Raw genomic sequence first — 24216 nt, 5'->3', positions numbered from 1 at the left:
CCGAAAGAGCGTATTCTACAGCTTCTAATTGTTACACAAAATTATTTTTTTAGGCTTATGACAGTACAATTGATGCATTATGTTTTTTAAGATCACATTTCAAAAATTTGTAATAGTACCACAGACTGAATAGTGATATTTACACTTTTTTTATGATTTAAATAAATAAGATGTTTCTTTACTTTTTATGATTATATACTGTTATAAATTATAAGTTACAAATTATTTTTTGTGATATTTACACTCTCTAACAAAATTGGCAAAAAAAAAAACAAAGAAACACCTGTGTTTTCTTTCTTTTTCTAAAATTTCTAATACCGGTATTAAAACCGGTATCCCGGTATTAAGATTTTAAAAATACCGAATACCGGTATTGAAATTTTGGTCCGGTATTGCAATCCCTATTTATAATCCATTCACAAGCAAGTGAGTTTGTGCGTGCGTGCGATTTTAGAAAATTATTTGTGTAAACATAATATGAAGGCCCATTCCCAGAATTGATTGTTACTTATTTTGCAGTACCACTCATAATTTGTAATGCTATAACAGCTGTGTAAGGTGTAACAATGATTAATAAAATTTATTTATTAATAAATTTTATGTTAAAAATAAAAAAAAATAAGATTATATACCAAAACCTTCTATATACTTTCTCCATCAAAATAACAGGTTCCAGTAAAAATAGGTATACAACCATACCCCGTAAGTGTATACCCCAAGTGTTAAAGTCTATTGTCTCTAAAGCTTATAGCCCTTCATTCAAGTGAGCTAAGACTTTTTTTTTATCATATTTTCATTTCTCATTGCTTTGCTAATAGATCTAAATCTGAAGTGACGACTTATACAATAGAGATTGACTCAGTATTTTCATTCGATTTTTTTTTCTGCAAAACATATCGTTTTTGTACATATCTTCTATATATATATTTTGGCAAAAAAAAATTTCCTTACAAAAAGTATTTTTGTCATGCTATCAATGATTAGGGTTGAGACAAGCAAAATATCTTTGCAGCTGTGAAAGTTTCCAACAGCTGTTTAACGCATCTGCTTCCTAACTCACGTCATAAGTTTCATCATACGTTGTGATGAAAAAGAAAACTGGATAGACAGTTCTGTATATTTTGATTTCTCATTTATTGAACTTTTACCTAACTTTATCCCTCAGTATTTCCTAAATATTTGCTAGGTTTAAGATTAAGATGAAGATTTGGCCGCCGAATTCATGGAACATAAGCCAGTTGTTAAAACGGTTGATATCTTGGACAGCCACAAAAAAAAAACGTCTCGATTTAGAAATTCCCCCCCCAACTTTTATTTTGAAGAAATACAATTAAAAATTAGCACATTTCGCAAATAATCGTTTGAAAAATCAGTGGGAGCGGTGTCTAAACTTGCCATGCCAGAGAACGCCTTGCATGGCATTGGCGTACAATAGTTACGAAATATTAACTTTTGGGGTGAATTTAGTATTTTACTGAATTTATCGTGTCATTCTTGGCAAGTTATTTGGCGATTAATTCCTGACATTGGGTTAATAGTATCAAAAAATCGAATTTGTGTTTTAGGCGCGTTTTCCCCATCCGATTGGAACAAAAATTTGACACAAAATTGCAATTGTGGTCACAAATTCCCATACCAAATTTGATATATTTAAGTCGTGTTTTTTTAATTATCACATTTACGTGTTTCTGAAAGTACAGACCAATAATCAATCAACCTATGGTTGGATTTAGCTCAAACCCTGACAGGCGTCTACATTGTAGATATTAAATCTGTGTACTGAATTTCATCTATCTAGCTTTCTTTATTTTGTAGTTATTATGTTGACTTATATTTGAGCAGCCGGACATATCTGACTTCCTCTGAACAGATTTTACTCAAAATTTGACAGAAATCTACAAATTTGGTGTAAAGACAGGATACCAAATTTCAATCTCCTAGCTCAAAGCTATTTTTAGTTATCTTTGTCACAGAGAAACAGACAGATGGAAATTTTCTAAAAGTATGTTTTTCGAACTGAATGAGGTTTAAAACACGAAGATTCGTCAAAATCTAGAGGTTGAATTCTATTGATGATTACTATACTTTCTCTTACTATGCATATGAGAAAGTAAAAATTATAGTTTAGCAGTCGTATTTAAATACAGCTCCAAGAGACTATGACTGACGGGAGGTTAAGAAATAAAAAATCATGTTTGATGGCTTATAAAGTGATATATCTTAATAAAGATTGACTTTATTAATAGATAAAAAATATTTCAGGATCAGTGCTGTAAAATTATTACAAAAAATAAAGATTGTTATATAGCTAAAATCAGAATTCATCCATTTTTTTTTCTTGCCAAATGCAACTTCATTAATCAAAACTCGTCTCAACTATTGTAATTGTTATTCACGGTAGATTAATAAAGCAACGAGAAGGCTACTTTGGCACGCACCTCGTGTAGCTCTCATTCGAGACCTTTATCTTCAAACTTCTACGCCTTCTACGAAGTCCCGTACAGCCATCGATAGATTTATCAGTATTTGCATCAAGCCCGTATAAACAGTGGTTTTTGTATTTAATCCTGAAGCAGCTGTAGTAAGTATCTGATACAACTAAAGAATAATCGTGTAAGCGAATTTAGTTCACATTAAATTCGTCTAGAAAATATGCCTTCACACTGAAGTTTGGAGAAAAAGGCGCCACATCTGATTCATTGTAACATTCCCCTTTCCCCAGTACTGATAAGACATTTACAACCAGCTGTGTTGTCGCTGTTAATTACTAAATTCCTCGAGATAGCCAAATGGGGAATCTTTTCACCTGGGTGGATTCGCATCTGTTCATTAGCGACTACAGTGAAAGACCACATGTGGGAATTCCTCATCCAAGAGATATTGATAGTACCTTCAAAGAGAAAGGGGTGTCCAAACATCTGGATGCTAAATGTTTCTCATTGTAAAAGGACAATGATAACTCCGTGTTCTAGAATAGTCAGTTATGAAAGGTGCATCAATAAAAGCACCTTTCCTACGACCGCCTGGAGCCGCTGAGGGAGCATATTGCTGAACCCTGATACCCCGATTGTCCGAAAGAGAGCTCAAATGACCAATGTAAATTCAAAGGTGGAGATTGTCGCCGAAGTAAAGTGAGGAGATTTTTTTTTTTTAGGGAGAGAAGAAGAAACGAATTGCAGGAGACTGTTGGACTGCGCCCACGAGTTCGGAGTCCTAGAACTACCCCTGGAGTGGTCGTGTTGACAACAACCTAGTTCCCTGTGGTGTTGTTTCTCCGTATTGATGGAGAACTGAGTTTCAAGATAAACCTTCGACTTCGACTGTTGTGTCTCCTACTACAGGTGTAAATAACTATTTATTTAACCAAGATTACAACGAGTTGTTCTTTTGTATATATAGGGCTGTAAAATAAAGAATTGTCTGGAAATACTGCTTCGTTATTTGATCAATGTAGATCAAGACATTACATCATCCTCGTTATCTAACCGCTGTTCAAAATTAAAATGTCTTTGCCGGCAAAGCCCATATTTTTGTTTAGAAAATGAAACGTGAATGTCACTGAACATAAAGACCGATTTTTTCATCCATAATCATGCAATTTCCAAGGTCAAACGCTAGTACAAGGACATTACGGTCTGGTAACATTTTAATACTGCATCCATAAAAACTTGCAAGTAAAACGAAACTCGCATTAATTAAAATAATAAATTATATTAATCAATTCTAAAATAAATTTACAATTTTTTTTCATTACTTACTTTTTTATGTCCTTGGAATCATTTTGAAAATAATATTTTAAAGTATATCTAAAGCTAGCTTCATGAAAATTCATTAAAGGCTTCTCGGAAAAAGTAGGAAAAACAGTTTTATTATTTTGAAATATGAGATTTATCTTCCTTCTTAGATAAACAAAACTTCCTCCTTTAAAATATCTTTAAATTAATTCGTCTTCCCTGAAGCGTAAGAAATATTAATTCGGTTATAATTTTCAATTTCTAATAAGGAAATCAGCATTCATATCTTGAAACATAGACCGCTTCGACTTCCTTCTAATGCTACGATTTTTTTATTCAAAAACATCTTATTTTTTTAGGAAGAAATTTATTATTTCATTAGAATTTGGTAGTAAAATAAAAACAGAAAGCTGGAAAAAAATGTTTTTATTATTGTTATAAAAATTGGAAAACGTTTATTTTATTAAAAAATTAGATTGATCCGATGCTTGTTATACGATCATATAGTCCTTATAAAAATGATTGTTGATATTTGAAGTTAAAGTATATTGCTCCCCTTTTAAGAAAGTATCAACAATGTATTGCCCGTAAGGATTACCACCTGTATGAAAAAGGGTAAAATCTTCATGAATCGTCAAGTGATAAACATAGCCGGCTACTCCAACCCTTTCGAAGGCTTATGGAAAAATATGAATGACTAAACCGCCGCTACAACATTGGTGAGAATTAAGGTTTAGTTCTAAGGGTCATCACCGGCCACGGTACAACCCCTCCTGTAGGAGGTACGTCTCGTTATCGGTACGTATGGCCACCCCACACCATTTCTGTACCTGCCAGAGCTTCGAAAAACAACCACCAGTCCAGAAACTTCTCTTCCCCATATCTCAGATGCCCCCAGGAGGGATCATCAAGTGATAATTGTAGAATTGACGATGTATAAAATAATTATCATCTACTGAATTATTTTTTATTTATACTCATCAACTTCATATAAATATCGTTTAGCAATATGTATCACTACTTAATTTTGCTGGAGTTAGTTTAATATGCACAATATAAGAAAATCTTGACTCTGGTGGCAAAACTGGCATCGATGGGACTTCATATAAGATGTGATTTCATAAAAGCATCTTAAAATGCTTTCCTTCTAAATTTCTCTACAAATTGAAAACGAAGTTTTATAAGGCCGGTCTGTTTAAAAGTGTGATCTGGTTCAAAATAGATTTGCGGGTCTTTGAAACAAATTTCATGCAACAAGATAATAATTTATTTCCTTGCATTGTTTATTACATTGCGCAATTTAGGGTATTAAGGATTCAAAAATGTATGAAAATGATAAACAATTCATTTATTTTTGTAAAGTCAACTTTTTATTGGCCCAAGAAATCATTAATAAATTAAAATATCAAAATAATTGCTTAATGAACTTATAAAATACAATTTGGTGAGTGAATTATTAGAATAAGACAACAATACATTTTTTGTTTTTGTTTTCTTTTATAACAAATTATCAACAAGTTTAGTTTATTGACTAAATCAGTTCCGATAGATAAAATATCTAAATATTATGACTGCACATATAGTGACGCTCACGTCTATAGGAAGAATTTCCGACTCTTGACACAATTCTAGGAAATGACGTGTTTCATTTCCTTATAACTCTTTTATTACTAAAAATAGAAAGATTGTTCGAAATACACTAATAATTTATTAGTCAAAATAAACAGCTTTTTAATTAATTAAACTTTTTTGCTTACTGTTAACCCTATAAGTTAAAAAACAAAAACTCTATTCACAGAAGGAATGACACATTATACGATTTCGGTGTTCATTTCCTTTAGGTACTGTACTGAGTTGATAGAGTCTCAGTTTCGATACCGGCCAGCCACTGTTCAACATTCGCTTTCACAGAAATTCCAACTGAAGTACAACATGATGGTTGCTGAATTGTTGAAGATAAAAACCGAGTTGGTGTGGCTCGGGATTTCGAATAGGGGGTTGCCTGTTCAGAAGTAATCTTCGCCATTTCATCACAAATCACACGAGGTAATCCCAAAATTGTGCTCTTGTTGCTTGAATAGCATGGTAATATTTTATCTTAGCTAATTCGTCCAATACGCTTCAATACTTAATTTGTGTTTTCGTAAGGGCTGCGGACAACTTATCAATTTTAATGTAGATAAAGAAGAATCTATCTTCGCATTTCAACTTGCTGACAGGGAATTTTTTTTTTCATTTGAAGTATTCATACGTACAAGAATGGACAGATAAAATAAACCTCTCAATTTTTTATCTTTCTAGCTAGTTCATGAATTATCAAGTTTGTAAATAGAAAGAAATTCTCGAAATTGTTTTTAAGGACTTGAGGAAGTATAAAACTTGAAAATGTCATTAAAACCTTAAGTTGGATATTTTGTGACTATTATAGCACTCTCTTTGTATATCTAGCATATGAAAATGTAAATGGCCAAATAGAAAAGAAATCAGCTTTTACAGTTCAAAATCAAATCAAATAGCATTTTTTTAAGCTTTTGACTCTAAAGAGGTTACAAATATAAAGAAGAGAAACCAATCAATCAAGAAAATACATAAAATAGATATTTATTTATTTCAAACATCCCATCATGGAAATTTCATCTTTCATCCATTTATAATTTTCCAGTCTTTCTTAAAATTGCACTTTCCGTCAAAAGCTAATTATTCCAAAAGATTCAGAATATGAGACGCAAAACCTTTCGGAACATAGACAGGAAATGAAAGCTGAAACGCAACGAGCGCTCATTTAAAACAGCGATTAATCACAATGGTATTTTGACGATAATATATGATTTTTGTTATTTCCCCGATGTAATCTTTCTTCATTAAAATGTGAACAGAGTCTCTACTAACTGAAGAAATAAAAATTGCTATTATGTTTAAAGTACGAAATATTCTAAAATCCGAAAGAGGAACGTTTAATAAGCGTTTTATTTTATCAAATTATTAAATCAATTTTGTTGTAATAAGTGTTTGATGTTTGATATCTAATTTACAAATAAGAATTGTTTTGTGAAAAAATATTAAAGTTTCTGAACTAAACACATTTTTTTTATAAAACTGTAACACAATTTTTTTGTATTTCGCATAATTATGTGACATATTTTAGAATAAGCCCTCCTATTTTTGTAAAAAGTTTGCTTACATAAAATCGCTCCTATTTATAATTAATTAGAAAATAGTGCGAGAAAATAAATTTATAGATGGAGTTTATTTCAAAACTCATGAAAAGTTTCCTCTAAAAACAAAGGAAATCATATTCTTTTCCAGGTGAAAATGAAATAAATGATTTTAATTTCATTTTTTTAATAATTTTTCAAAATTTATTTAATATTTTTAAAGATTTGAATATTTAAATAAAACAAGGAGCTTTTGAAGGAGAAATTTATGTTCAAAATTTCCAAGGAACTGCTTTGGAAAAAATAATATTAAAGTCAATACGAAGAAAAAGCTTTTAGTAAGAACGATGTATTTTTATCATGGTTTAATATCTGAATAATTTTTTTAATAAATCTTTATTTCAGGTGTGTACTTTTTAAGTTCATGTAAAGGAAAATTTTATTTTAAAAGAAAAAATGGTTTATAAGAAGCCATAGAAATTTAAAAATTCTTCTACTTCTTGCATCAGCAAAATTCTACACTCGAAATCTTCAATATTGTTAAAAGTATATTCTGAATATTTATTCTATTATTTTAATTAAAATAGCAGACGATAAAAGTATTTAAAAAAATTTCTTGTAAAATTTAAGAAAAAGAGAATGTTTTCAAAACATAGAATTTATTTTGTTCTGTTTTTTTTTTTTTTCAGTAATGAGGAGTTGTTTATTTTGTATTAGTTAATTAGAATTGTTATTCGAATTTCCCATTTTCGCCTATTTTCTTTTACAAAAATTCTCTTGCATTTTTTAAAAAATACTACAAATAAATTTGCGCTCGTATTCTTCGAAAAATTATGTTTTTTGACCATATATAAAAATATATAATTAAATATAATGAAACAAAATTAGAATTGCGCATATTTTTAACATGGTACACAAAAATTTATTTGAATAGAATCTGCTGAAAGATGAACCATTTTAAAATGAATAAAAGAGAGTGTAAGTATTGAATAAAGATTTTTTTTATTTCATTTTTTACAGATTTCTTGGAATTTTTTTTCTTAAATAAATTTTGATTACATCCGAAAAAGATTATTTTGCATATTTTTTCCGTTAAAATATTAAGTTTCACATTTATATTATATTATATTACATTTTTAACAAAAATTATTATTCGTAAATACTTAATTTTTTTTTAAATAAGGAGAAAAAAATGAAACAATTTTTTTCATTCTCTCATAGAATATCAAAACAAATTTTTACAATGACTAAAAGCAACGCAACTGGCAATTTTTTATATTATTTTAAATTCTACTGAAGAATGATTTATGAATTAAAAACTGTCCAAATAGCGAAAAAAATCCAAATTTGAAATCGAAATAATCGAAATTTTTACTTTAAAAAACAATGACTGATTAAATACAGCCATTAAAAAAGATGTTTTCTTAAACCCGACTTGAAAATGTGAATATAGAATCTCTTGATGCCATCTGTATCTTAAATTTTAAATCGGAAAGCAAAGAAGAAAAAAATGCGTGGCAAACTGGTCTCAGTTTTTCTTTTATGCTAGGTCAATGTTCTAAGCTTTTTTTTTTAATTCCGTTATGGTAGATTTTCCTTCGCTAAGTACAAACCACTTGTAGTTTATCTCATAATGGTTAATAATGACGATTAATATAAACTAATTGCCAATTGTAAATAAGGCAAACTAAATTTTACGTGTTTTTAATTGAAATAATTTATTTTGCTTTTAATGCTTTTTCGGAATATAAAACATAAGAACATAGTATTAAAATGAAATCCGTTTATTTAATTTTTGTGTATTTCATAGAAGGGAAAAGTATCTGATATAACAACATAGGATAAATGAGTTTGTAGTTAAGTAATAGATGGTATGTGCAATTACGTTTCATACGTGACCGATTTTGACGAAACTGGATTTTACCTTTCTTTTAACCAGATTCATTTGCTACAATCTATCACCATTTTTATTGCCTGTTTGTGAGGAGAAAAAACAAAATTTCAGTATTTTAGTTTCATCATTTTTCAAACTTTAGATTAATTGCCTTTTTTTGTGGGGGGGGGGTATTGTTTTTTTTTTGTTGTTGTTTGTTTGGTTTTGTTTTGTCTCTTGCTTTTTTGTTTTTACAAAGTATGCTACCATTTTGGTTAGAATATGAGATACAGATCTCCTTTTATGTCGTGTTTGCCTAAAACATGACCGATTATGTAACAGCAGAGGTATTTGATCTCTATCCCACAGATGTTTCGATTAATTTTGGTTTATTCAAATTAAATTAGATTCCCTGAACATCAAATACATCAAAGTCTAATTGCATCTGCCAGAACTGTATCTATTACCAATAATTATGCAAACTGCATAAATACGTAGGAAGATGGTTGATTACGAGTAAGTCATGGATCTGCCTGACTTAGCCATAACCTATCTGACCGTCCAACTTATCCATCCAACTGACCATCATATAATAGTATATTTTTAAATTCTACCGGAATTGTATGAGTATATTCTTATGCGCACATGTGTAAATGCTTATGCAATTAATCAGCAAAAAAAGGAAATCAAAGAATCAAAAAGATTATCAAATTATATAAATCTCAATGATACTGAAAAATGGATATCTAAAAGCATGTTAAAGTGAGTATTCTTCCCTGAAACGCGTTCTGCTATTTTAAAGAATAACAAAAAAGAATCTAATTTATTCGTCATTATTAAAATGGTATTATTCCAAGAATGAACTTGAATGCAGGCAATAAGTAATGTCATTTATATCAAACAGCGGTTATGTAATAATATAAGACAATGTTTATTTGTTTCTGTAATATACGTTTGGAGGCCTAAAACATGGAATTCCTCCAATTCTAAAAGTTCAAATTTATGTGACGATTATAGTATATATATATTCAATATATTTCGCAAGCAAGAAAATAGAAGAAGAAAAAATTAGTGGCTGCGCTAAATCAGATTTTTACAGCTCATTATATTGTTGTTGACATAACGTAAATAAAACATGATCATGTAAAATATAAAATTTTATTTTTCTTCAAAGTATGCGGCCCTAAAAGAAAAGAAGACCCTATGAAGAAGAGAAAACAATTAATCAAGAAATTATATTAAATAAACATTTATTTTCCAATGTTACATCACGGAAATTTAATTTCCATTCAAGCTTTACAGTTCTCAGTCACTTCTAGATTTGCATTTTCCATCGAAGGCCATTATTTCTTTGAGATCCAGAATATGAGGAGCAGAGCCTTTCGGAACAGAGAAAGTAAGTGAAAGCTGAAATGCAAAAGAAAATTCGGTTAATAAACAGCAATGATATTTTGATATTGATTCAGTAAATCCTCTACTAAATGAAAAAATAAACACTGTTCCCGAATATTCAAACATCTCTTTATTGAGATCTCTGTTAATCAAGTCGGTACCAGAAGATCGAACTGCATTTTTCATTATTTACTTAAGTCAACGAATTTTTAAAAAGTAGGTATTGAAATTAACATTGGAGCCGATTTTCACTAATTGAAACATTGTTTAAGATCGTTAGCGGAGATTATCTTTCATATAATTTAGTCTCTATTAACCCTTATAAGGCTATTGGCAATATGCTTCCCACTAAATTTATCAATTTTTGTATGAAATTATGCACGTTGGCAAAAGTTCTGACAATTTTTTCAATAAGACAAAAACTTAGATTCTTCATTTCTTTATCTCACACAAAGTAATGTATCTTGGTCAGTTACTTAATTATTAATTAACCAAATTAATTATTTAATCAAAGTAAATTTATCTAATAAACAAAATGAACTACTTTTCTTAAGACAATCTTAATTCTAAAAATATTTTAATATACCATGACTAGAAAAAAAATGGCCTTTTAATGGGTTAACAGAGTTTTCAATTATACTAGGTGATTACAGTTCCAATCAACTCGGATAATCGTGGTTTTACTAAATACAGAAGGTACAAATTTATTTTTAAATGATAAGAAAAGGAAAAAGGAACATATAAAAAGTTCCTTTTTTTATTCTGCTTAAACAGTTTGTATCAAATTAATGTTTGATTTTTAAAACAAAAAAATTTTGTACAGGGCAAAATTAATTTTATTTTTTTTAGTTCGTCCAAAATTTGTTAGCAGTTTGAAAAGTTTGAATATTTACAAAAAAAATAAAGGAAGGAATAAATTTATCCTAAAAAATTCCAAGGGACTATTTTATACGAAATAATGAACGATATTTGTTTTAAATCAATACAAGAAAACCTCCAGCTTAGAGCAATGAATTATTCTCATGGTTTAGTGTCAGAACAATTTTTTGTAATAAAACGCGATTTCTGATGTTTATCTTTTAACTTCGTATGCAGGAGAACTTTTTTTTTGAAGAAAAATAATTTATAAGCATTATTATAAATTCTAAAGTTTTTTAACCTCGCCTCTTTAATTGGTAGAATGCTATATTCGAGGCCTTCAATATCAATAAAAGCATATTCGAAATGCTGTTTCTTTTGTTTTAATTTAAAATAACAGACGATAAAAGTATTTTCAAAAATTCTAGCAAGATCTAAGAGAGAGTGTGTTCTTAGAATTAAATATTCGTTTCCTTCTATTTTTTCACTAATGAGGATTTGTTTATTTTGTAGTTCATTAAAGTTTGCTATATTTTAATTCCACATTTTTATCGTCTGGCTTATACAAAATTATTTTTAATATTAAATTAAGTTTCATAAAAAATATTACAACTAAACTTATACGCGTGTTCTTTAAAAAATTGTATGACTATCTGTTTTTCGATGATATGTAGAATAATGCTATTAAATATAAGAAAATAAAATTAATGAATATTTTAAACATATGCAAAATACTTACAAAAAATAACTGTATGAAAGAAATTGTAGAAAGATTAAGCATTTTCACATCAATAAAAGAGAATTCTGTTTTATAAAAATCCAATCTTCTTTATTATTAGCAACTTATTCGGAACTACGTCTTTTTTTTTTATTCATGTATTTTTATTTCTTTTGAAAATTATTATTCTTATTTGTTCTGGAATTTATTTGCATTTAAAAAAGATAATATGAGGTACTCTTCATCTAAGACATGAAGCTTCAGGATCATATTACATTTTACAGTCGCTCATAGAATAATTACATATAAAAATAATTTTTAATAAAGAAAAAGTTTAATAACGAAAAAAGAAAACAATCAAAATTCAATTTTTTTTAGAATAATTTTGATTTGTTCAACAGTTATTTGTCTACTAACGAATAACGATAATCCTAGATTACCAAAATTTAACTTAAATTACAGATATTTTCTTGCTTTTAAAAAGAACCGATTCAAATTCGTGTTTGTTATTTAAAAATGATCGCCCTTAACCTAACTTAATAATGTTGATGCATCATTTCAACTCATTTTTTGTATCATTCTTAATAAACACAATGTGAGAATACAGTTTACTTTGAAGCCAAAACTTTAAAAAAAAATTAAAAAACATGTGTCTCTTACTGTGGTCTTAGTTTTCCATGCTAGATCAATGCTGTAATTCTCAAACACATTTCCTGAATTGTGGAGGTTCATAGGGATGGTGGGGCCACGGTCCAATTTATACTCAGCTTTCAAGATACTAACATCACCTTGATCAGCTTTCATGGGACCTTTACGGAAGTTGAATCTGATGCAGAATTCATTCTTGGTTGGCGCAATTGGCTTTTTGAATTGCAGTGTTGTAGATTCCCCTCCGTTGAGTACAATCGACATGTAGTTTCCTGTTAATGACTGATGATTGTTAATATGAACTAGTAATTACTAATAAGGAAAAAATAATTTTTAAAATCTTTTGACTGAAATTATTTATTTTGTTTCTATTTCCTTTTTCAAATCTATCGCATGGACAAAGCCAATTCATATTTACATGGAAAACACAAAATGAAATTCGTCATTTTAATTGGAGAATCCATTCTATATTTCATAAAGGGAAAAAGTACTAACATAATAATACCATGCAAAACAAAATACTGTTAAATGATAGGAGGCATGTACAGATGCTTTTATCACGTCATTGTGACGTCATGTAAATTGATTCATTCAACCGATATAGACTCTTACAAATAGATTTGCCAAATTCAACATTTAAAAAAAACTCTTTTATAGTTTTTTTAAGTGATTTTTTTTTTCATTTTAAGTATCATCTCTTTTCATTTAATTTATAATCCTTTAATTTTTAAATACTGCGGAATCTTAAAAGTCAACCATCTAACTCTCCGACCCGCCTTAAGGCACACGGATTTAAACCATAAAACTGAATGACCGGACCGCCGCAACAGCAATTGGCGGGAACTGTGGTTGAGTCCTAAGGGCCGACACCGGCCACGGTACAACCCTCCCCGAAGGAAGTACGTCCCGTCATTGATGGGAGGAGCCAGATCCCCCACCTATTAGTGTACCCTCCAGGGTGGCGAGATCCAACCACCATGCCGGAAGCATCTCATCCTCAAATCGAGGTGCCCCCCTGAGGGTCTGCGGAATCTTAAAAAAGAGATGTTCTTAAATTTACAATTAAATAGTACCATTGAATTGATTTATTTTATTTCACAAATTCTTAAAGTAAATTAACAAAAGCAATTGAAAAGAATATGTTCTAAAAACTTTTTTTATTTTCTACTATCTAACTTTTTTTTTTTTTTGTTAAAAATGTTATGGAATCTTAAACTCAATTTTTCTCAAATTCACTATTAAGTAGTTTATGATTCTTCAAAGTTTAATGCAAACGATAGATTAATTTAAAATTAAGCCACAAAAATATTAAAATCGGGCACTATCATTAAAACACTGTTAACGAACATCAAAACACACAACGAAACTCTATCATATCAACAAATAAGTGAAAAATTCGTCTTTACAAGTAGGAAACAACTAAAAACGTTTAAAAATTTACTGGAGCCATTTTTTATAAATGAAATTCGATGGAAATAAAATAAATCACTTTTTCTATATCATCTATACAAAAAGTTATATAATAACTATTCTCATATTTATCACTCAGTAAATAAGCAAATATTCCTATTGTGCTTATTCACTGAGTACTTAATATGGAGATAATATGGTCACGTGGTGTCTTAGCTTTCTGAATTCTTATAACTTTCCCCGTAGATGAGAAAATGTGCATTTGTTTGGCTTATAGAGCGTCGCTCTTATTTTGACCTCGAGAGCTTAGTCTTTTTTAATACAGTAATTGAACTAAAGAAAGGAAATATACAATTGAATGTGATAAGATTTTTAATGCTCTTCCATATTATGCGATAAATTTTCTCAAAACTTTAATGCTTTTTACCTGAATCATAAGAGAATCCATGAAAGGTGTAAAGAGATAAGGCCATTAGTAGCTGTTATTCTTTCAAAATACAGAAACTGTTTTTTGCCCAGATCCTTATTCTACGCTGTTTCATGTTCCCAATGTTTTCAAGTTTTTCATTAATTAAGTTGTGTGTGTGTGTGTGTGTGTGTGTGTGTGTGTGTGCGTGCGTGTGTGTGTGTGTGTGTGTGTGTGTGTGTGTGTGTGTGTGTGTGTGTGTGTGTGTGTGTATTTTAGGGTTATTATTTTTTTTTATTTCTGTTTGTATTATTTATTTCTGTTATACTTTATATAGAAATAAATAATATTTCTTTATGTTTCGTTCCGTTATTGTTTTTTGTTGCTGTTGTTAACTGAAGGAAAATTTAGAAGAAATGAATTTATTGAATAAAATATTAAAATTAAACTAAGTTTTCTTCACAATCATATTACCTATATAAAATTTATTCTGCGAAATTTTAATTTTGAATTAAAGCATCAAAAGTGGAACAAAGTATTAATTTTAAAATTTTAAGAAGAAAGATGGCATTAACAACCACATGCTTGTTTTTTATTTTTTCAACATCCTCACAATTTTAATTTAAAATAAGATCGGCCGTATTATATGAGGGGGCCTTAAATTAAATTCAAAAATGAAGATTTTCAAGATATACTGGTGAAGACTGAAAAGAAAAAACTATTTTTATTAAATTTTTGTATTTAATTCTTGCCTTTAAAAAAATAATTTTATGAAATAATTAAATTCATTTACAGAATTTCATTTCTTCAAAGATATAAACCTTCTTCACAAGGAAAGACAAAAAAAAAATTCTAATTTTCTTTTAAGATCTTTTTGAGATCCCAGTCTTCCATGAAATTCTCTTTGTTCGCCGGCTTTCAAGTGAAATTTCCATTCTAAATTTAGGGCATAAACTCACAAACTCGCCCAGACAATTCCATTTGTCTGTGTAGTAGACACTCTTTAAAGAAAAAGCAGTGGATATTCCTTTTTGTTTACTTACAGAGACCTGAACTCTAAAACCTTTATACTTCAGAATTTCTTGGAAATAATAACCCGTAGATGGTAAGTCACTTTTAAGTAAAAAATTTTGCCTTTATTTCATAAATAATTCCTATGGCTATTTTTGCTTCGGATGAAATTATTTCCAGAACTTTTATTAATGGAAAATCAACTATTTAATTACTATCTTTATTAAAATCTTTTTTAATGCGTTGGTATTTGTTAAGAAAATTGGAAGTTTGTTATAAGTACTCTTTACTCTTTTCATGTTTTAATATAAATATTTATTATATTATTACAAACATTTATGGAAAAGATTTTATTTAACATACATCAAACTAGTAGTTGACAGTTATTTGGTATTTGTACACTAAATCTATGTATTTATCGTCTGCTGATTAATTTAAATTGAGAAATCAGTTACATCAAAGAATTTCAATATCTGTAACTTGTCGAAGCATTACCAAGCCCCAAACGATTCTTAAAAATAAGCTAATTTTTATCTGTAATTTATTAATTATTTTTTTAAAAAATAATCCAAAATTTAATTAAATATTGTAAGTGGAACTAAATATGTGTTTACAATTTGGGATATTATGATTGGGGAAACTATAACTTTCACTCTTATTTAATTTAGTATAAATTGGTATCATTTGTTATATAATATCAGCCTCGTTTAATTATGTGTTAATACACATTGTTTATTACGAGAATGTGTCTTTTAGCATTATTATTAGCTATAATGCTCATATCCAGTGATCGCATTTCGCCACTACTATTGTTGGATCTGATTTGGAAACGAAAACGAGATATCCTCAATGATACAGCCACTGTCCTAACGGTTATTTGGATATTTTCAATTTCAATGTTTGTTCTTTGTTTTAATGGTGCACTCATAAATAAAATGCCAATAATCATATGATAATTCGAATATCTTCTAATCGTTATTAATTAAAATATGATATTTCAACCTAATTTTAAATCTTGTATTTATCTATAACCAATAGCCAATTATATTACAACAAAAGTATTCAAACGTTATCCAATAAATGATTCGAGTAACTGGTTTGTTTATTTGAGTTAAATCGGATTTCCTGAACATCAGACATACTATATTATATTCTGAACTGCATCTTCCAAACATATTGCCAAGAATTAATCCAGGACACATAGATGAAAAGGAATACGATCTAACTTCTCTTGATAATATAATAGATTTAAAATTCTGATAGGTCTTTATTCATGTGTTCTTGAAAGTGTGTGAAGTTGTTTGTACAATAAATAGGCAGAATATGAGAGATAGTATTAAGATTATCATATATCATCTTCATCATACCAAAAATAACAGAAGACTTTAAAATTAAGACAGACATTTCATTAATATTCATAAGTCCCTTTTTTAAGAAATTTAATTAATACTCATTAATAAAACATTTTCTACTATTTCAAATATGTACAAAGAAGTGAATATAATCTGATTTATTATTCATTATGGAGCTAGCACAGTTTTATTAAAGAAAATATAATGAATGTTAATGCATTCAGTAGTCGTTGTTTTTTTTATTAATATTGGTTGTAATATTTCATTTCCTACTGAGTGAAAATTCCAAAAGTTCACTTCAACTGACAAGCAATTTAGAAAAATTCGCCATTAAGTAATTAAGTAAATTTCAAAAGCCAAACAGTCAGTCGTATTTTTTGTTATTTTTTTATGAGGACTAAAATATTTTTTAATAATTATACAGTTAAAAGTAATTCAATCTTATCTTCAACAGAATAGCTTTTTACAAGTAACGGCAATAATAATAAAATGATAATAGATTCTGTCCCAAAAGAATAATTAAATAATGTTAATCTAATTTTATATCTAAAACGAAACCTAAGTAATCTGAAGACAACGTATTCCTCTTGGAATATTTTTTTTATAAAATGGTGTCTTTTAGTAGTCATATGAGTCACATCAAATACTCCTAGTGAATATAATTTTATTTTATAGCTCACTGCGATCTTGCAACAGAAAAATACCTCACATCGTGATACTATGTTAGATCGTAATTAGATGATATTACAGCATATTTGCATAATCTGATGTGATGTAAAGTGTCCCTTCCATAAACATCTAAAGAAAATCTATGATAAATACACAAAAAATAACACTGCTGAATTTTTCGAAAAAAATTCTATTTACCTTCCAGTGAGGCTTTGTTGGTCCATTTATTGGCTCCAGTAATTTGAGTTTCGCAGTCCTTGGCCTTCGGATTGGAATCGCAGAAGAAGAGGAGATTGTTCAAATTTCTTTGATAAACTGGAGCTGTGTTTGGATCCAGCAATTCTGAAAATAAATCGGTTAAGTTTTCTTTTCTAAAAAGGAATGGGTGATTTCAAATAAAAAGCTTCTATGTTAACGTTTGTGTCTATAATAATTAAAAAATGGTTGAGTAGAGAATTTGAGTTCATGCCCCGACGCTAAAAATGTGTCTGATCGCCAAAGTGGAATTTTCATTGGAAATTTATTGCTAAATGTGTTAATTCTGACTCTAAAAGTTGTTGCAATCTTTTAAAAGCTACTATCCGAAATGGCAGGCTTTGGTGAATTTCTGGTGAGAAACCGGACTCGCTTATTATATCTTATCATTCATTGATGAATCCTCAACAAGAAAGGAACGAATCTAAATATTGATTTTTCGGTGGAAGAAGATAGACCTTCCTTTTTTTAATTTACCTCTCTTTTTAACCAACATTTTATATAAGGTTATTTACATCAATGGTTTTTACTGAGGGATTTTTACAGCTATCAATGAATGTCTATGTGATATTAATTTTGTGCATGTTGTATGCGTTTCAAATTGTTGGCTCTTATTCCCTTCACCAAAAAGGTAATTTGAGTGTTTTTACAATGTAAAAATCTCACAGTATACATATCTCGGAAATTTAAAAGCACGGCATCATTTACAATAATTCGGTAGATTTCATATTTTACCTAATACTCATACATTCTCGGTTACCGAAGATACACTAAGATTTGAAAAGTGTCACGGAGTTTTTTTTTTTTCAAATCTAAATTAAATGTTCTGGTTTGCTTTGAGTGTTACTTATAGGCAAATGATATTTTTTAAATTATTAAAGGTTAAGGGTTTTTCAAAACAAAATTAAAGAGTTAATTTCAAATTCCTAGCTTTTGCTACACATTTAAAATACCAAAACAGCTTCGCCATTTGACTCCAATTAAAAATATCCTGAATTTGAAAAAATATCAATGATGGTTTAGATTTTACATATACCTAAATTGTTCACATAAGAAAAGGATGAACTAGTTTTATCTCTTTATTTATTAAAAAATAGTTCATATTTTTTTAAAAATGTTTAAACTGGATTAATTATTTTTATTTAGGAGAACAATTATATTTTTAAAAACTTCCTATTTATTTTATATTGTTGATAGCACGTGGCCACCTCTATCTAAAGTTGATGTAGATGGATCAGTCTCCAGAAAAAAAAAACAGTCAAAGCGATAGAAAAGAAATGTTTTATTATTATGAAATTCAACCTTCTTTTTCTCTTCCATCTTTTTTATATAATTAACTAATCCATTATTTCTGAATTATAGCTTTATTTTCTTAATTTACTTAAATGACTTCGGGATTTTGTCTAATACTCCTTATGCTGTCTCATAATGAGCATCGCTGACTAAAGTTCAGAAAATCTGACCATTTTATATTAATCGATCTCATCATCAATTGAAAGTCCAAATATGACGGAGAATAAAAATCCTCAAATATATTACTTATCATCATTAGATGATAAGTAATATATTTGAGGATTTTTATTCTCCGTCGATATTATCGATATTACACTCCGTCGATATTATTAGATATTAATCGATATTATCTCTCATCATCAATTGAAAGTCCATATATGACGGAGAATAAAAATCCTCAAATATATTGCTTATCATCATTAGATATTAATCAATCTTATCTCTCATCATCAATTGAAAGTCCAAATATAACGGAGAATAAAAATCCGCAAATATATTGCTTATCGTCATTAGATATTAATCGATCTTATCTCTCATCATCAATTGAAAGTCCAAATATAACGGAGAATAAAAATCCTCAAATATATTGCTTATCGTCATTAGATATTCTCCACATTATACTCCACAATTCGAATTTTAGGTGAAAATGCAATCAAAATGTTTTTATAAAATATTGATATAATATACAAGCACGTAAAATAGCGCATAAGCGTAATTCTTATTAAGAGTAATTGGTCCATAGTTGTTCGATCAGGACAGGATTAGACTTTGTGAGGGCCTTGAAACAATACAATATTCTTTGGTTTATTGCCAAACTTCCATAACTAGATACTTTTATTAGTTTTTATTTAATATTTATTTAAACAATTTTTAAGTAGCAAATATAAACAATAAAGCTATTAATTGCGGGTTATCTTCAAAAAACTACCGGGCATAAAAAACGAAAAATGTAAAGGTAATTTTAAACAAAACGGTAAAAGAAATTAAAAACATTTTTAATAATTAGTGGGTTCAATTAATTAATTAAAGGAAGGCGTCTTACTGCACAGTCCCGGGTAGTTTGGTCCACTTTTACAGGCAGAACCACAACAGGTGTTGGATGGGCAAACCGAGCAAGGATTTCCTTGTTTATAAACAGGCTGTTCATTCACATTTCCTCTACAGAAAAAAAAATGAACTTTTATACAAAAAAGTTCTAATTAAAATCTTAAATGCATAAAATGTGAATTTCAAAGCCCAACCGATTCTGGTGACATTGCGGTTATGCCTCATGCGCTTGAAATTGCGGTAGATCATAGCTCGTGGATTATTTTAATGAAAAAATTATGAATATTCATAACTTATATTTTTATGGCATGTTCGACATACTTTGAGCACCTATTTGGAACTCCTCAAAATTTCGGTAAAATTCTGTCAGTTCGGCCAGCCGTATATCAAGATTAGGCAAAGCTATTTTTAAGACTGGGTTTTTATCTATGAGGCTAGCATATTAATAATTGTCAGTTTCAGAGAATTATCGCATCTTTCAAATCATATTTGTCGATAAACAAGTACAGCTACTAAAAACAATTTGGAATAATTAATATTGCCAAAGAACATATGAAAAATGAAGAGATTTATGCAGTGGCTCAACTAGAAGCTTCGTGAACGAGCAAGTACAAAACTGATGCTCTTTTATTGTATATAAAATCTTCAAAAATGAGAAAATGGTACTTTGTATGTCGTTTCAAATTCTCATGGCTAATATTTTACCGCAATATTTATGTTACTGCGGTCGCTACCCTGCATCAAGATCATACCAAGATGATCCTGTTCCCTGGCAGAAGTGCCAAAGCAACCTCCCCCCTAAACTCACAGTGATGTTAACTTTTCATTAACTCTATGAAACCTAGTCTTAAATACATTTTTTTTTCAATCTTATTACACCTTCAGTTCTTCACTGCCGTATGCCTAAGATGTCCATTAAAGTCCTTTCACCCCGCTTTAATTTCAGAATAGTGAAACTACTGCCACGAATTTGGTATCTAAGTATAATTAAAAGGCATGCGCCTCAGCTGGGATATGTTACAGCGCCACCTAGTGGTAAATAACGAAGTTAGCATTCTTATATCAAAAATGATACAAGATAGGGAAAAAAATCCATTGCAATATTGTAGAGCGTTATTCATTTAAGTATAGAAAAGCATCTTGAGCAGAATAATGCTAATACCAAAACTGTTAAAAGCGCATTTTCTTGGTCGTAATTTCCAATATTGTTACGTCTGCGAAGCGTTAAGCGTAAAACTAAACAATTAGTTCTCAGCTGATACTTTTATTTTCGATATTCAAAATACGCTATGGCATCAGGTCAACGTTGTCAAATGTTGTTATCTTTTATTTGGAAAACTACAATCAACCAAATGCACGTTTCATACGTTCTTAGCATTATTGAATAGAAAACATTTTTTCGTTCTTAGACGAAAACGATTCATACTTTTCTAGTTGACGTTTTTGAGACAGGAACACTAACTCTATTATTTGTAACCAGGTTGCCATGCAACCTTGTCACTTAATTAAACCTAGACCAGTAGTTATCAGTATTCTCAAGTTCATATGTTTTAGAAAGCCTTTAGTAGACACCCTGTATTTAAAATCAGGTATACGATTTGCTTCGTGCGGTTTATTCAATATTAATTAGAAGTATATAATCTCCAAAATATAATCAACAGTCGTATAATTTTTAAAGAAACTAAAAATACATACGAAGGTCCATAGTTGCAGACATAAAATCGATTGTATGTCTTCCCTGTTTTGTAAGCTGTGTAACCGCAACCGAGTCTCCATGTCTTAGACCATATAATCTAAAAAAAAGAGAAATATTATATAAAAAATTAGCCGTAGTGAAGTGCATTATTTTCAAATGAATAATGGTGAAGGAAATAGAATTCAGAGAATCGAGGAGAGAACGAAAAAAAATAGAAAGACTTTTACAGCAAACGAAAAAATAATGACTAAACCATTCATAACAAACATCAATAAGAATTTCTAAAATTCAACTCAAAGGGTAATCAAATTCTCTTTCTAGCATCTCTCGAACAAAAAAAAATCAAATGATTGAAAACAAAGCTGGGAATTCTTACTGATTTTATTTTTTTTATCCGTTTTTATTTTATCACAAACAAAAAGTATTGGAATTGTCAAAAATCTTTGATCTGGAGAATGCTAAAGAATTAAAACATTTTAAGCTCCTGTCTGGTTTTGAATTTTCTGATTTTAGACAAACATTTCGCAGGTATGGGAACACAATAAATTAAAAATTCAGTTAGCTCAATGGATGAGATATAGTGTATGCAGTTTTAAATAAATATATAAATATTTTTCAACTTGTGGACCAAATTCATGAACGTGAAGATATAGATATTCTTTTGTCAAAAATATTCTTCATTGTATTTTGAAATTGGATAAAAAAGAATTATATTTAGAAAAATATTTTGGCATTAATTTATTTCTGCAGCCTTCAAGGGGTTTTTTTTTCCATTTTTAGGCTATACTAAAATTGCGAAGTTCTATCATACAAACGATGTCAAGATAGCTGCTTTTCTGGATTTATTTGGCGATTTTCAGATTGCCAACGCCGAGTAACCAATCGCCAAGATAGCAACAACTTGCATTTTTTGGTGATTTATTATGGGAGCCGTACAAATAGACAAATATCAATATTCTTAATACACGATTTACTGGAAGAAATATAGCGAGTTCTTTATATAAAGATAATTTAGATGGAATGAATCTCTCCGCAACTCCCTCAATTTCGGACAAGTGGTGCCGGATCATCTCAAACTGAGGTGTGAATACAAACAGCATTCCAGAAATGTATGCCGAATGATTGTATTCTCATTACATCGTGAGAAAATAGACACCGGCTCTGAATGTAGTAAGTGTCTGCAGATAAAATAAATGTGATTATAGGGGGGGGTGGCAACTTTGCTGATCAAAATATCTGAGTACAAAGAAATTTATCGCGACTCCTTAGTAAGAAGATTAGTTGCCATCCTGGCTGATTTTCAGAGAAAATTTGTCCACATTTGTGTTTCTCTAAAATATATATATTTAGTGCACACTTTAGTGCTGTTAAAAGCATGACTAGAAAATAGATATATCGCTTTCTTTTTCCAATCCTTGTTTTTCAGACATACCTTATTCCACAAGATCCTAGTTGACATTTTATATTACTGAATCGACTAGTACTAATCGCAAATCCATCCTTACTAAAAAAAATTAGCTATAATGTTATGATATATTTATGTAACCTCAGAATTTTCTAAGAGACATTTCTATTCAGAAAAGTAAGAAAAATGATATATTAAAATATTGATTTAAATTAATCTATAAACGTTTGTATATATTTGCACTTTTAGATTAGATGTATTATTGAATAGTTGTAACTCGTATACGTATGAGGATAACCTCTTACAACCAATGAGAATGGTTCTCCTTAATAAAGATGATACCTGCACATAAAAATTGTGAACTTTGAGCAATTGCATGACCGCCACGAGTGCTCAGATCTTTATTTTCAATTGTCCTGCATTGGATCATTTTGTTCTTCGTATTATAATGAAGACAATTGATTCTATCTTTCGGATACTTTTTCGTCAACCTATTAAAATCAAGATTTGAAGCAGAACTGCAATTTTACTATACATACAAAATTTTATTTACCTATCATCACATTTTTAAATTATAGCATTTGTATGCATACCACAATGTAAAGGCTGAAAGATTGTCAACCCTTTGACGAGTTTGGTTCAAAATTTCGTCTGAATTTACACTATAAAAGTAAAAGCATGAGTTAAATTTTATCCATTCATCTGTTTACCTTTAGTACAGTGCCCGAAAAAATTATAAGGACACGCGAAAAATTGCCAAATCTAGAAGCTTCTTGTTTACAGAATCGTATGCAAATTTTTGCAGCAAAAATAGAAGTAAAACTAAAATATTTTATGCGTAAAGTAATTAAAATTTTCAATTTTAAATCTGCTAAAATTTAAATTTTGATTTTTAAACCTAAATGAAAACGGAAAAAAGTATAAGGACATTGCTTTTTCTCCAGTAATTATTTAAAAATTTGCATATTTGAAAGCATAAAATGACAATTCCGACTTAAAAGATTCATTTGCGAAAAGAATTTCCCACTCGGCGACTTTCAGTGTGAATTTTTAAACGATGCCCTAAGGAACTCAACTTTCTGACTCTGAAAAAGGAAATATTGTTGCTTTTCGAGAATGTGGATTAAATGGATAGGAAATTTCAAAAAGAATCAAGAGATCTAAAACGGTGGTTTATAATTTTCTAAAAAATCCTGGGATGTATGGTATGAAAAAGCGAACTGGGAGGCCAGAAATTCTCACTCGTCGACAAAAAAGAATGATTGTAAGGAGAGCTTGCGAGAAAAGAGAAACC

General features: G+C 29.4%; 1 protein-coding gene across 1 annotated transcript in view; it reads right to left on the bottom strand.

The window, feature by feature from the left end:
* Positions 1 to 9995: 9995 nt before the first annotated feature.
* Positions 9996 to 24216, bottom strand: part of LOC129967415 (CRISP/Allergen/PR-1-like) — a 28809-nt gene continuing 14588 nt past the window's right edge. Inside the window, exons 5-9 of the mRNA XM_056081884.1 lie at positions 21517 to 21614; positions 19817 to 19932; positions 17425 to 17568; positions 12391 to 12650; positions 9996 to 10169 (exon numbers count right to left, since the gene is read on the bottom strand). Of these exons, the coding sequence (XP_055937859.1) occupies positions 10068 to 10169; positions 12391 to 12650; positions 17425 to 17568; positions 19817 to 19932; positions 21517 to 21614 (720 nt within the window). The 3' untranslated portion in view covers positions 9996 to 10067. The remainder of the gene's footprint in view (positions 10170 to 12390; positions 12651 to 17424; positions 17569 to 19816; positions 19933 to 21516; positions 21615 to 24216) is intronic.

This window comes from Argiope bruennichi, chromosome 1 (genome assembly GCF_947563725.1).
Source record: "Argiope bruennichi chromosome 1, qqArgBrue1.1, whole genome shotgun sequence".
NCBI classification, from domain to species: domain Eukaryota; kingdom Metazoa; phylum Arthropoda; class Arachnida; order Araneae; family Araneidae; genus Argiope; species Argiope bruennichi.
This window is presented reverse-complemented; position numbering and strand designations above follow the sequence as displayed.